At 36.7% G+C, this 14023-nt stretch overlaps 4 protein-coding genes and 1 non-coding gene across 5 annotated transcripts; 3 read left to right on the top strand and 2 right to left on the bottom strand.

The window, feature by feature from the left end:
- Nucleotides 1-2107: 2107 nt before the first annotated feature.
- Nucleotides 2108-3899, top strand: LOC111445112 (nematode resistance protein-like HSPRO2). The gene has a single exon (XM_023083344.1). The coding sequence runs from the start codon at nt 2257-2259 to the stop codon at nt 3682-3684; it is 1428 nt and encodes a 475-aa protein (XP_022939112.1). The 5' UTR covers nt 2108-2256; the 3' UTR covers nt 3685-3899.
- Nucleotides 3900-4176: 277 nt separating this feature from the next.
- Nucleotides 4177-4249, bottom strand: TRNAK-CUU. Its single transcript has one exon. It is a non-coding gene; the product is annotated as a tRNA-Lys (tRNA).
- Nucleotides 4250-4368: 119 nt separating this feature from the next.
- LOC111445113 (eukaryotic translation initiation factor 3 subunit F-like) lies at nt 4369-7459 on the top strand. The gene is made up of 6 exons (XM_023083345.1): nt 4369-4695; nt 5168-5247; nt 5772-6001; nt 6395-6516; nt 6588-6701; nt 7030-7459. The coding sequence occupies exons 1-6, from the start codon at nt 4474-4476 to the stop codon at nt 7117-7119; spliced, it is 858 nt and encodes a 285-aa protein (XP_022939113.1). The 5' UTR covers nt 4369-4473; the 3' UTR covers nt 7120-7459.
- Nucleotides 7460-10618: 3159 nt separating this feature from the next.
- Nucleotides 10619-11733, top strand: LOC111445643 (WUSCHEL-related homeobox 5-like). The gene is made up of 2 exons (XM_023084153.1): nt 10619-11319; nt 11424-11733. Exons 1-2 carry the CDS (start codon nt 10896-10898, stop codon nt 11654-11656), a joined length of 657 nt encoding a protein of 218 aa, XP_022939921.1. The 5' UTR covers nt 10619-10895; the 3' UTR covers nt 11657-11733.
- A 246-nt stretch (nt 11734-11979) lies between these two features.
- LOC111445644 lies at nt 11980-13775 on the bottom strand. Its single transcript, XM_023084154.1, has 2 exons — nt 13468-13775; nt 11980-13093 (listed from the first exon to the last, which is right to left on the bottom strand). Exon 2 carries the CDS (start codon nt 12905-12907, stop codon nt 12314-12316), a length of 594 nt encoding a protein of 197 aa, XP_022939922.1. The 5' UTR covers nt 12908-13093; nt 13468-13775; the 3' UTR covers nt 11980-12313.
- Between the last annotated feature and the right edge of the window lie 248 nt (nt 13776-14023).

Raw genomic sequence — 14023 nt, 5'->3', positions numbered from 1 at the left:
GTATATAAAAAAGGATTCTGGCTGGATTTTTATTATATTATTATGAATATAAATAATAAATAAAGAATACGTGTGGTTTTTGTGAAATAAAATTATTTATTTTTGCAGATAAAAAATTATATATATTTTTCATCCAAATATATTATTTTGTGGCATAAAGCTTTGGGTATTGGAGCTCACATCCAATCCGTTCAGCTATAGTTATCCAAAGGAATTTTTGGTGGATAAGAAAATAATTGAAAAGACTTAATTATTTATTGTTAACAACTGGCAAACAATGGTAATGGAATAAAAAAGCATGTGGTGAAAGTTTAAAAATCAATTTTATGCTTAAATTAAAAAGTACATGAAACATACAAAAATTTTAAAAATGAGACTAATGACACGGGTAAGAGAGCTCAAGCTCATAATCTAGATGGTCAACTTGTGTGAGTCGCCTGAGTTTTAAAAAACTAACCTCACATGGGGTCGACCATGACCAATGAGATTGCCTTTGGTTGACCCCATGTGAGGTCGACTCTTTTTGTTGTAGCCCAATCAAAATCGTTTCCTTTGTTCATTCAATGTATAACATTTGAGAGCTTTGTTGGATTATTGGACTACATTAACGAGATTAAAATTTCATTACGTAATTCTAACTTGACCGCCAAAGCGTGTGTGGATTTGGCACCAAGTCGATATCGATTCTTTTTGACTTATATACATAACATCGTTTTATTCATGTATACACAAATTTAATTAAAAAAAAAAAAAAAGTAACAATAGTAATAAATTAGTAAATGGGATAAAACTAGTAAGCAGTATATTATTATTTAAAATGAAATGGTCGTGTCAAACAAGTTTAAATTATTTTATTTTGATTATTTGTAAAATATAAAAGTCAAGGTATTTTTGATCCTATCCATATATTTTCCAGAGTGGATGTTTTTTTATTTAATTTGATTTTAATTTTTTAAAGAAGCTTGCCGTTGATATGTGCATTAGGTATTCCGGCTAAAGGCGGGAAGGCCACGGCCACACCAACTCGCCCATATAAAATTCCAAAACTAAACCATTTCATCCTAATTACAACAACATCACTATAAAACATTATGTCAATTCATTTTTTATGATAAGTTTGGGTCAATTTTACCAAACTTATTCATATTTATACGTTAATCTTCGACTGATGCAACTTTTTATTCCAATTCGACAAGATCAAACAAGAATATTCAGCAAATTTTTTATTTTTCTTTTTTTAAAGTGTGGATTAAAGGGATAAGATAAGAGTGAAAAAAAAAAGAGGCGAAAATGTGTTTTTTTTTTTTTTTTTGAGCATAATACAAAGGATAACGATAGGGATATATATTATTGACTAAAGTGTGAGCTTCCAGTTCAGTCGATGAAAGTAATTATAATTAGTTATAAGAGTTTGAAAATCTTTATAATATATGCTTTTAAAATTGTAAGATGGACCGAGATACACAACGAGTTTAAAGCGAACAATATATTTATAAAAATTATTTGGATGCCCTTCTTAAATTATGCTCTTTTTTTTTTTTTTTTTTCTAAAAAGATAATACTTTGTGGACTTAGCCGTGTTTTACTTTTTGGGCTTGTACACTTTTTTATTTTTATTTGGAGTTTCCTTAAAATAAAAATTATAAATAATTAAAATGTGATTTAAAAAATTAAAGAATTTGGTTTGGATGGGTCAACTCAACTATGTAGTTGGTTTACGTGGAGGCATATGTGAGGAATAAACGGTCAACTAAAAGGCGATGGTGACAGGTGGCGAGAGGTGAGTGGGTGGGGGGTTACAAAATGCAGAAATGAGATGGGGGCAAGGGGATGAATGGGCTTCCATTTCATTGCCATTTCCACGCGGTACATTCAACCAAACCCAACCGGGTCCAATTTCAACCATTTCCATCCCCCCTGGAAATTTCCTTTTTTAAAATTTTTATTTTATTTTTTAAAATTTATTTGGGTTTTGAATTCCCCCGTTCGCTGGGATTCTGGATAAGCTTCACAACTTCTTCCACAATTTGCATTTTTTTTCTTAAATTATTATTCTTTTAATATTTATTATATAAAAAAGAAAACCATTCCAAACACGACTTTGTGTCGTTCAAATTTATACTGCCACCTATAAATATCCATCTTCTTCCTCCATTCCTTCTCCATAAACAAATTCTTCAGCAACTTCCACAATAGCGAAAATTCAGTTCAAATTTGTAGTAACCGTTCTTTCTTTCTTTCCTTCTCGTGTCAGAGATGGTCGATTTGGGTTGGAAGGCCAACATGGTTTCCTCTGACAAGACCACCACTAAATCCCCAAAGCTCATCCCCACCGCCAATCTCAGTCTATCCCTTCCTCTTTCATTTCGTTCTTCAGACATATCCACTGCCTCGCCTTCCTCTTGTTCTTCGTACGACCACTACCTTCGCCTCAACGATCTCAGGAAGCTATGGAGCTCTAAGGAGTTTCCGGAATGGACAAGTGAGTCGGTTTTGAAGCCGGGATTGCAAGCTTTGGAGATTACTTTCCGCTTCATTTCGATCGTCTTGTCCGATCCCCGGCCGTATGTTAACCGCTGGGAGTGGAAGAGGAAGCTTGAGTCTCTCACCACGAGTCAGATCCAACTCATTGCTATGATTTTTGAAGACGATGAAGAGGACGACGAAGCGCGCGGCAGAGTTCCGATCGTTGATCTCAGTTCATCCAACGGCGTCATAACTCGCGAGGGAAGCTCGGCGGAGGTCTGGAAGATTCGCGGAGAAGCTACCGTTGTAAGCAGAACAAGTGAATTGAGTCTTCTTCCTCGACTTGCGTCGTGGCAGAGCTCTGAAGACATCGCGCAGATGATTCAGTACTCCGTTGAGTGCGAGATGAGGAGATGTCCGTACACGCTAGGGTTAGGGGAGCCAAATTTGGTCGGCAAGCCGAATATCGACTACGACCAAATTTGCAGGCCAAACGAGCTTCATTCTCTGAGAAAGAGTCCGTACGATCAAATTGAAAATTACGAGAATCAAACGGTCTACACAACGCACCAGATCCTGGAGTCGTGGATTTACGCCGCGCATGAGCTTCTGAAACGAATTGCAGAGAGAATCGAGATGAAGAATTTCGCCAGAGCCGCGAAGGATTGCTATCTGATGGAGCGCATCTGGAAGGTTCTACAGGAGATTGAAGATCTTCACCTTCTGATGGATCCGGATGATTTCCTAAAGCTGAAGAATCAATTAGCGATCAAATCGCTGCAGGAATCGGAGGCATTTTGCTTCAGATCGACGACGCTGGTGGAGATTACGAAGCAGTGCAAGGATCTGAAGCACAAGGTGCCGTTCATCTTGGATGTGGAGGTGGATCCAATGGGCGGACCAAGGATTCAAGAGGCGGCGATGAGATTGTACAGCGAGAAGCGAGAGATCGAGAAGATTCATCTGCTTCAAGCCCTGCAATCGATCGAATCGGCGATAAAGAAGTTTTTCTTCGCCTACAAGCAAGTTCTGGTAATGGTGATGGGAAGCTTAGAGGCGAAGGGGAACCGAGTCGTGGTGAGTTCAAACTCGGACGATTCACTGAGTCAAATATTTCTGGAATCCACCTATTTCCCGAGTTTGGATGCTGCCAAGACGTTTCTCGGCGATATGCACAGTGTTTACGGGTCGGATAGGAGGACCCGGATGAAGCTTTAGGACTGATTCTGACTCGGGTTGACCGAGTTACAACAAAGATTGACTTTGGTTCTAAATTTATTATACAAAATAGGTCTGGATGGACCCCAGGGATGGAAAATACAGCAAATTTAATTAATTATTTTTTTTATTAAAAGAATGTAAAATCTTGCATTGCTTGTATAATGACATGTTTAAAGTTTTGCCTCAATTTATTGATTAAACATTTGTTTGGATGAAGCCATATATTTACACCAATGTTGAATTATAAATAGATTTAGTTCTTAAATTCTAAAATTATAAAAGAAATCATAATATTTAAATATGGATTTACATCGGTAAAGCAATTGAGTTTTTTTTTTTTTTTTTTAAGTGGAATTTGTCAATGATGCTTTAAGTTTATTTAATATGTTTTTAACATAATATATATTGGAGAAATTGAAAATTCAGAAAAAAAAAAAAAAAAAAAAAAGAACGAAAGTTTATTTAACAAATAAGATATTACCAAAAAAGCGCCCACCGTGGGGCTCGAACCCACGACCACAAGGTTAAGAGCCTTGCGCTCTACCAACTGAGCTAGACGGGCTTGATGTTCGTAACTTAACTACATATTATATATATTTAATAATGAATATAATGATAGGGCCGAATTCATTAGGCCCAATAAGGTGCGTATTCAACGACCCAATTGTTATGTGTCTTCTTCCAAAAATTGGAGGTAGAACAGAAACCCTAGCATTCGCCTCTGCTCCTTCGTCGTCTCTCTTGGCCTCCATTTTTACGGAGATAGGTTAATTCGAACTTCAAGCAATGGCAACGACGGAGAGCACGGTCTTACAATTTTCACAGTCTTCTAACACGTTATCTGCGAAGGTTCACCCTCTGGTTATCTTCAACATTTGTGATTGCTATGTGAGGCGCCCTGACCAGGCAGATCGAGTAATCGGTACTCTTCTTGGCTCGGTTTTACCTGATGGAACCGTTGATATTCGCAACTCTTATGCTGTTCCTCATAACGAGTTTTCGGATCAGGTCCTCCTTACTCTGTATTAATCTCATCTCTGTTGTTTCCTCGATGTAATTGTTTGGGTTGCCACATATTCTTGGCGTTCTTATTGATTTTTGGGTGATAATTAAAGCCCTTGTTTCTATATTTTTCCTTGACGAATTTATTTCGTCCTCTGTCCCGTTGGGAAAATTAGGGTTCCCTGTCTTCCCTCTATTCCTTTTTTCAATTTGGTTTTCGATTATATCGTACTTCGTAAAATTCCTTAATAATTCATGCAAATTACATATACAAGAGAATCGTGAACATTTAAATTATGGTTGAGATAGACCTTTATGATTTTTATACGTTCTTTGTTTCATTGAATTCAAATGATATTTTAGGTTAGACTTGCTAGTAACGGTCATGTTTGTTCTACCATTTTGCAAAAAAATTGTATATTCCAAATTCCCTATTTCACTCTTTAATACTTCACTTTCACTCTTTTCATCATAACAGGTTGCTCTGGATATTGACTATCATCACAATATGTTAAGTTCCCACCAAAAAGTTAATCCAAAGGAGGTTATCGTTGGATGGTAAAGCCGATCCTTCTTTACTATGTTTATCAGCTATACTGGATATCATTAAGGCAGAAGTTGAACAAAAGTTGCGGAGTTACAAATTAAACGATTTAGTACAAGAGCCCAACAAGAGAAATACAATATCATCCAACATATGATCCTTTGAATTCTCCTCATCTTTATCAACTCTAGTTAAATTCCTACAGTTTATTTCCACAGTTTGTTTTTGCAACTATTGTCTGTTGCCCCTTTGGCTTTGCCCATTTGCCTCTGCATATTTCTTATTTTTCCGGATGAAATTGGTTTCTCATTAGAAGGAATTTGGCTGCTAACTTCTTTTTGTTTCATACCTATTGAAAGGCCACAAATTCACTATGTTATTTTAGTTACATATACTACCCTAGGTCGAAAAATTTAAATGGATGCTTTGCTCGTAATGTTGCTACATAGTCCACCCAAAGTTTCTGTGATACTCTCTTCGAAGGCATAGTGATAGACACATTTTCTTATAGTGCCTAATACACCACAAATACTGACAGGTACTCAACTGGTATGGGAGTTACGGGTGGCAGTGCATTGATACACGAATTTTATTCTAGAGAAGTTGCAAACCCTATTCATCTGACCGTTGATACTGGATTTAACAATGGTGAAGGAACAATAAAAGCCTATATCTCTGTCAATTTGTCCCTCGGAGATAGACAGCTTGCTGCTCAGTTTCAAGAAATTCCTTTAGATCTTCGAATGATCGAAGCTGAGAGACTTGGATGTATGAACTTATTCCACGCTCATGTTTTACTTTCATTATTGAAGTGTCTAAGCTGCACAATCTATGTCATATACACATATCCGCACATCCATTTTTCATTGACGTAAATGCATGCACAAAGTTTAGGTTGCCTCATTGACAGCTGTATGCAATATTTGATCCTTAATACTTTTTTAATATTCCCGACATATGTTAGAACAACATTAGCTTGGTATGATACGGATGTAAATATTCCTATTTTGTAGCTTTGCTTGTTTTTGTTCACATATGAACATAGATTGTGAATTTTTTTTTCCCTTAAGCCTTATTGCAGTTATTAATGTATCGAGTTTGTTTGTTAATCCTGTCCAATCAAATTTCAAAACTTTCTTCAAGTCAGTTTTCTGTTAACAGTTGATATTCTGAAGACAACTTCTGTTGATAAACTGCCAAATGATTTGGAAGGAATGGAAGCTTCAATGGAGAGATTGCTTGCCTTAATCGACGATATTTACAAATATGTTGATAACGTTGTGGTGAGTGACGTTTGGGTCTTCTACTTTTTTTAGAAATAGTCTTTTGTTTGCTTATGTTACTACTCTCTCAGGAAGGGCATGTTGAGGCAGACAACACGATAGGGAGATTTCTTGCTGACACTGTAGCCTCTCTTCCAAAACTGTCGCCAGCTGCTTTCGATAAGCTGATGAATGACAACGTGCAGGTATGGTTATTCTATCGTAGCTTATATATTTTGATTCTCTGAAGTAGAGGCTGCAATATTAGTTGAATATTAAGGCCCCATTTGATAACTCTTTGTTTTGTCATTACCCCTTAGGAGTGTTTTTAAAATCCTAGTTATGTTTTGAAAACTAAAAAAGAACATGGTTTTATTTTTGCAAATTGTGGGGAGATAAATCCAATTTTCAAGAACTTAAAATAAAAAAACACCAAATTGTTATCAAGTGGGTGGTTAAATTATGAGTTATTATTTGAGTTTGGTGTCTCGTTAATGGATTGTCCATTTACCTCCCATTCTCACTTCTTCCCAGGACCATTTGCTGTTGCTGTATTTATCAAGTATCACCAGAACACAGCTGAGCTTGGCTGAAAAGTTGAATACGGCTGCTCAGATTCTGTAACTTCTTCAACCGATTTTGCGTGTTATTTATTTGGTGATTGACCAAAAATCTAAGAATTCGGGTACTTGGTCCTACGAAATGCTCCCTTCCCCTCCTGAAAACCTTTTTTTTTTCTTATAAATGTTGAGTTCATTGTCAGATTCTCTTATACTGCGCTGCTTTGTGGAATATATTGCCTAGTTTAACGGACGAGGGTTGTACTACCATTATTACCATCAAGAACATTGCCCAGATGCCCAATTTTCCGCCCATACTCTGGAGTATAATTGGTCGTTTAAAGGCAACAATATGATCCACTTTCAATTTTCTAGAAGATGAGATACTATTCCCGTTGGGGTTAGAAACAAAGCGCAACAATGTTTTTATCGATTAAGTAAACAAAGTTTCAGTGTTTGGTTTATAAGATGTGTTAAGATTTTTGTGGTAAACCAAAATTTAAAGGGTTTATACTGTTGAGAAGCAATTCTATAAAGCAAACGAAAATATGACGCCGGAGAAATGAAATGAAGAAGTGAATATAATATTGTATAAGGTGGTTGTTTGGGATGTGGGGAAGTGAGACGTGGAGGTGGATGATTGAATGATTGTGGGGTTGCATTGAATTGCATTTGCATTGCATTATTGAATGATTGTGGGGTTGCATTGAATTGCATTTGCATTGCATTGCATTGCGCCCCCAAAAGTAAATAATAATTAATGGAAGGGAAGGGTAGGGAATGTGGATTATAGGTTTGGCTTTTCCTGATCTGATTATACGTTGTCGATGTCGATGTCGATGTCGATGTTGTGTTCAAAAATAATTACTCCAATAGTGCGTTTGTTTCCCTCTTTTTGTGTCCCCCTAATTTACACTTCTTTCTTCATTGAAAAAGGGAAGAAGAGAAGAAGGGGTAGGCAGTAGTGGGGGCCAAACTAAAGGTGTAATGAAGCGTGCCCTAATTTCCAGCTTAACCCTTTCTCGATTCTCACTGATTAACATTCTCTCTCTCTTAACCATTTCCACTCTCCTCTTTCTTCCACTTTTATTACTATTATTTCCTTTTACATTCTTCATACAAAAAGAACGTCCCTCTTACCATTTTTTTCTTTCTTTTTCTGTTTAATGCAAACATCCACATATATGTACACTCATATCTTACCCGACCTAGTTCTTATCTTCTTGTAAGATCGGTCGTTTGATTCTTGTCCCACTTTCGCAAACTGAAACAAAAAAATAAGGTTAGATTGAAAGAAATTTGAAATCCATATTTATTTAGTTCATAAAATGATTATCAAACAGAGACGGATAACATTAAGGCTTATAAGTTGCCTCCTGGCATGCAACAAATTTATGTTCCATATTTTAGGTGAGATCACTTTTACTTTTACTTTTACGGGAATCCTACTTATGTTTTTGATTTACTAAAGAAAAAAGGGCAAAATTTTTGTTTAAGGGTTTTGTATGGTTTATTGTAGACAAGAAGATAGGACCATTTAAATGGCACTTTTAGCGATGTGTGGATGATTTTGTTGTCACATCCTTGATTTGGAATGCTCTCTCTCTCTCTCTCTCTCTCTGTTCATTCTTTTTGTTGCTTTTCAAATGCATAAATCCATTCCTCTCACCCTCTGGAAGACTGTGTTTTCTTTTCTTTTCTTAATATTTTATTTTCAAATTCTCATGTTCTTCCAAATCGCTGTTCTATATCTTTAGAAACCCAAAACACTATGCTGCTTAGAATCATTGTTAGTTTAAACACACAATAACAACAATGTTTTGATTTTTCCTTTTGTTTTTTTGACGTGTGTTCTTGTAGTGTGTGTCTCTGTGCCATTCATTTACCATTACTCATGATTCTTTTCAAACTACAATCTTTAGTTACTTACACACAAAAATGGTAATTTGGATCGCTACTGTTGTTTTTCAACTAATTATATTAATCGGAGACTTGTGTTCGTAAATAACTATAGATTTCACATGCAACTTGTTGAAGATAGTTAAAAACAAAGAGCATAAAAACAATTAGTTCTCATAGAAGTGCTGTAATTTGTAATAAATTTAGTGAAAATAAAGACAAGACTTTGAAGACAAAGGTATGTTCATAAAAATTTGAAGTTTGTGGAACAAAGTGTCCTTAGAGTTAAGACAAGAGGCTTATGACAAGGTAAAATCCAAAGCTATGCTCCCACTTTTGGCTGCTCCTCTCTCTCTTCTATCAAAAAAAAAAAAAAACATTGGTGGCTTTTGTTGTCTCTATGCTTGTGTTCCCACTCTTAACTCTCCTTTTCTCATAAATTTAAAATCCCAAACCCAAATTTGATCCTTTTGGCCAACCTTCCACTTTTGGTCAATTTAGTATCTCTGTCAGTCTCTTTTAATCACAACCCTCCAACACACATTCAGACAATCCCCTAATTCACTTTGACTTTTCATTCCACATTCCCTCAAATCCTCTCCCCCCCNNNNCCCCCCCCCCCCCACCTTGTCTTACCCATATTTACATCTGTTCTTCAACGATCACCGATCGAACCGAACCATCCCTTCTCATATGAGTTAGAAGTAAGTAGCGTCCATTTAAAGCTTAAAGTTATATCATAGTTGTTATGGTCGGTACTGTATTGATGTCTTCACCAAACCAATTGAGGTATTTAGATTCAAACCTTATTTGGGATTCGAGAAGATGAGTTATTAAATATGAAAACTCTCTTTTTGTCCCATTCTTTTTGGACAGAGTAAGTGCATGCTTTACTGAAAAACACCAAACCCATTAAAAAAAATGGAACTTTGATCCATGAGACTCAAAATCACAATTATTTTAATGTTATTGACAATCAATGAAACTTGCATCTTTGTCTCCTCGGGCGACCGAAATTTTTCTCCAGTGGCAGCTTTTGCGCATGTCCCTCCATATGCCTAATTGCCATCTCTCTCTCTCACACACACACACTCTCTCTATGCACAAAAAACCAGGCCACAAATTTTAAAACCTCATCAAATGGGTGTTCATCTTCAATCCAATCTTTTGTTTCCCTAAAATCGAAGCACCTTATTCATAAACAAAAGGGTAATCCTACAAACACATTTTATAAAAACACCCTCTTACTCTTGCTTGGACAAAAGACTAAATAGAAAGAAACCTCTTTCTGCTTTCTTTAACTCATCAAACTATCGATCTTTAAGATGATAACGGGTATTTATCTACTAAGCTATCTTATAATTGACTTATTTCAATCACTTTGTCGAGAAGTAGACCAACAAGACAAACTAACCAACAAAACTACATTTTCAAAGTACTTATGAGGTGTGAATCTACAATATCAAGGAAAGAAGGAAAGAAGTACATGTACTCTACAGCATTTACACGAGGATTAAAAAAAAAAATCCTTTTTTTTAAGAAAAGGAATCGAATTTCTAATGAAATTTCCATTATATATGAGAACAAGACCTATCTATGTACCTGTAGGCAGAAACGCTTGGAACCCTTGCTTACTTTCCATTATGACGTATTTTTATTGGAAAAAGAATTTATAATGAAATCTACACCTAATCTATTAAATGCAATAATAGTAAAAATAGTGTCACATGAGAAGAAAGTGAATAGAATTATAAATTATCTCCAACTCTTACATATACTATTCTTATGTAAAGAGAGAGAGAGAGAGAATAGAAGAGGGAGCACAGTGCACTTTTTCTGACTTCCTAAACCTTTCTTTCTGAGAGAAGAAGTTTCAGTTTCAGTTTCAGTTTCAGTCTCAGGGGGCGGAGGCTTAGTTGGTCATCTCTCTGTCTGTGTTGGATGAGCCGGAAGAGTATTAATATGGAGGATGGGGTTTGTTCTAGAATTTACGTAAAAGGGGGCGGATGCAGCGGAGAGGGTGGCGGTGGCGGAGGTGGAAAGGGAAGTGGGAGTAGTAAATGTGGGAGATGGAATCCAACTGCAGAACAAGTAAAGGTGCTGACAGAGCTGTTCAGGTCAGGGCTTAGAACTCCGAGTAGCGATCAGATTCAGAAAATCTCTCATCAGCTCAGCTTTTACGGCAAGATCGAGAGCAAGAATGTGTTCTACTGGTTTCAGAATCATAAAGCTCGTGAGAGACAAAAGCGTCGCAAAGTTTCCCTTTCTCTTGATCACTCTCACCAACAGCAGCATTTCCTTCATCCTCTTCATCTCTCTAATGACCACAACAACAACAACAACAACATTATTCCACCCTCTAACCGTATGTTTCTCACCTCCTTTCTATCCATTTCTGGTTCTAAAAACACGAATCTGGGTTGAGTTTTGTTTCATGGTTTTGTGTTGTTTTCTTTCTGGTTTGAGCAGATTTTGCAGACCAGTCGAGCACAAATAAGGGTATAATGGAGTTGGAGCCAGAAAGAATGATGAAAACGCTTCAACTTTTTCCACTAAACTCCATTGATGAAACACAAGGATCAGATGATTATCATCAGTTCAGAGTAGATGGGAAGCAGTTCGAGGACGCAACATCTTTCACCTACAAAATAGAGACAAAAATGGATCATCCGCCATTGGATCTTCGTTTAAGCTTTCTGTAGATCAGATTCATCAGTATCCAAAACTTACGGTGGTTGTCAATGAGTTCTAAGGTTGTAGTGTAGTTAGGGTTTTAATTTCTTTAAATTTTCCCTTCAACCTCTATGCACTTTGATGGGTGGAGGGATTTTGGTTATTATTTTTCCTATTTTAGGGGGGAATTTGCAAAAAAGGCTTCGACATTCTCAAGTGCATGCTCCAGACTCGTAGACGAGGTTGAATGAGTGAGGCGTTGGATGTACTGTTAATCAGCGAATGTTGGAAATTGAGAAATTAAAATGGGGTTTATCACGAGAAACCAATGTGTGGATTCAATGCTTCGGAGTTCATAAAAACTATTTTTATCCAAATATATGTCATTCCTTGGTTTTGCTTCCCTAATATTCAATTCAACAATTCCCCATCTCAATATTGCTCATGGAATGGGCCCTCATCCTCACATTGTAAGTTATGAGCCAAGTTGTAAGCAAGAAGTTAACAAGTACATCGACACCAAAATCATAGCCAACTGATCAAATGGCTAACATCTAGGCCTTGAAACCATTGAAAACTTCGTAAATCTAAAAGGATAGGAATCTATTGACCAGGATGTTACTATGGAAGCTACTGGTTTGGAATGTATGGTCAAAAAAGATAATAAACAGCTGCTTTTTACAGGTTCAATCTTCACTGTCATCAGGCTTTACTGATTGCTCAAACGCAGCATCCATTATAACGCCATCCATTATATGCACAAGAACATCCTTCTTCTTTATATCCACCGTTTCAGACCTCACACGGTTAACAATCAGCATCCCATCTCTGTCCTTGGAAATGTTCAATGTGAATCCAGAAACAGCATCATATGAAATCTCATTCCCGTAATCTACCGAAGTCGAGTAAATAGTTCGAGGAACAGCGGAGAAACCTAATATTCTTGAAATCACGGTGTATGTGTCGTCCAATTTCTCAGTCGTCAAACTTTCATTTACTTGTAAACTCAATTCGCGCTCGAAAGCCTTCTCTGAAGGGATAAAGACAGTAAAAGCAAGATCCTTAGGCAACATTTTGATCATCATCTCTCCGAACTTGCCCAACTTATCATCTTTGGGGACCTTTCTGATCACTGAAATCTGATTACTGGCAACAGCCTTATCTCCTACAGTTAGCTCTGGAAGCCTTAGCGTTGTGATGAGTACAATAAGTATGCAACAAAGAGATAGAATCATAAATACGAAGGCAATTGGGTTCTTTAAAATGAAGCTCCTCTTCATCTTCTGTTCAGTAAACTGCAACCATCTTTATTGCTTCTCTTTCACAGTGTGCAGAGTTAAAAAAAGTTCAAAGTTCATCTTTCAAACCAACCTTCTTGATTAACTAACAGTACCTTCACATCAGTCGAACAACTTTCCAAACACTAGATAATCCCATACTTCAATTGATTATATCTATCATGGAACCTGAAAAATTAAAGCCTCCAACTCTAAGTATCGCATAAACTTAAATCATGAACCATTACAACCAAAACACGAGCAGAATCATGAACCATTCTCTGAAATTTCTTTTTCAAGAAACCGTTCTGAACTACTTTCTGCATATAAACCTCAACTAACAGAATTCATTGATCTAGGTTGAAAACAATGTTTCACGTGAATTGCAATTTGTTCAAGCTCCTAACATTAATTTCATAAGATGACTAAATGCAGGTTCTCTCTCTCTCTCTCTCTCTCTCCCTCACACACACACACTCATCAGCCACCGCATACTCAGATCCAAACAATCCAAGCAAATAATAAGAGAATCAAAAGGTAGAAAGAAGACGGAATGAAATTACCTGAAGCTGAGCTATGAAAAGGACGAAATTCCGATTCGAACAGCCACAGTCTGAGCCGAATCTACTCTCCTCCATCATAAAAAATTAATCTGTCTCTGATCACGATGAGATCCACAGGATCCAAAGCTTCACCGCCGTTGATCAGCGAAGAAATCAATGGAGAGACGAGCTTCAAATCGCTGCACCACCAAGAAGTTTTCAAGGTCCTGCGATACCCGAAATGGAACCGATGCCCGATGATCTCCGAGCCGAATCTGTTATGGGCTTCGGCCACTCGTAAATGGGCCGTTAGCCCAATTATCAATTACGGTTAGCCCAATACAACCTAATTAGCATGCAGATATTGTTAAATTTTAAAAAAGGGCTAATAATCTAAATTTATACGACTCTATACAAAGTCAACCATGTTAACATAAGAAAAAATAAATAAAATTCAAACAATACACGTGAAATATAATGATTCAATTATTATTATTAACAATATAATATTATAGATAAATAAAGAATTAACTAACATACATAACCTTCCGCAAAGTAAGCATCATTGTGCCTCCGA

This window comes from Cucurbita moschata, unplaced genomic scaffold (genome assembly GCF_002738365.1).
Source record: "Cucurbita moschata cultivar Rifu unplaced genomic scaffold, Cmos_1.0 Cmo_Scf00007, whole genome shotgun sequence".
Taxonomy (NCBI): Eukaryota; Viridiplantae; Streptophyta; class Magnoliopsida; order Cucurbitales; family Cucurbitaceae; genus Cucurbita; species Cucurbita moschata.
Note: the sequence above shows the minus strand (reverse complement) of the source record. Positions and strands in the feature narration are given on the sequence as shown.

Bases quoted from the DNA above. Each gene is read 5' to 3' on its own strand.
- LOC111445112 (XM_023083344.1), top strand. From the start codon at position 2,257: ATGGTCGATTTGGGTTGGAAGGCCAACATGGTTTCCTCTGACAAGACC.
- LOC111445113 (XM_023083345.1), top strand. From the start codon at position 4,474: ATGGCAACGACGGAGAGCACGGTCTTACAATTTTCACAGTCTTCTAAC. The intron at 6,002-6,394 runs GTATGAACTTAT...TTCTGTTAACAG, and splicing joins CGAAGCTGAGAGACTTGGAT to TTGATATTCTGAAGACAACT. The intron at 6,702-7,029 runs GTATGGTTATTC...ACTTCTTCCCAG, and splicing joins TGATGAATGACAACGTGCAG to GACCATTTGCTGTTGCTGTA.
- LOC111445643 (XM_023084153.1), top strand. From the start codon at position 10,896: ATGAGCCGGAAGAGTATTAATATGGAGGATGGGGTTTGTTCTAGAATT. The intron at 11,320-11,423 runs GTATGTTTCTCA...TGGTTTGAGCAG, and splicing joins CATTATTCCACCCTCTAACC to ATTTTGCAGACCAGTCGAGC.
- LOC111445644 (XM_023084154.1), bottom strand. From the start codon at position 12,907: ATGAAGAGGAGCTTCATTTTAAAGAACCCAATTGCCTTCGTATTTATG.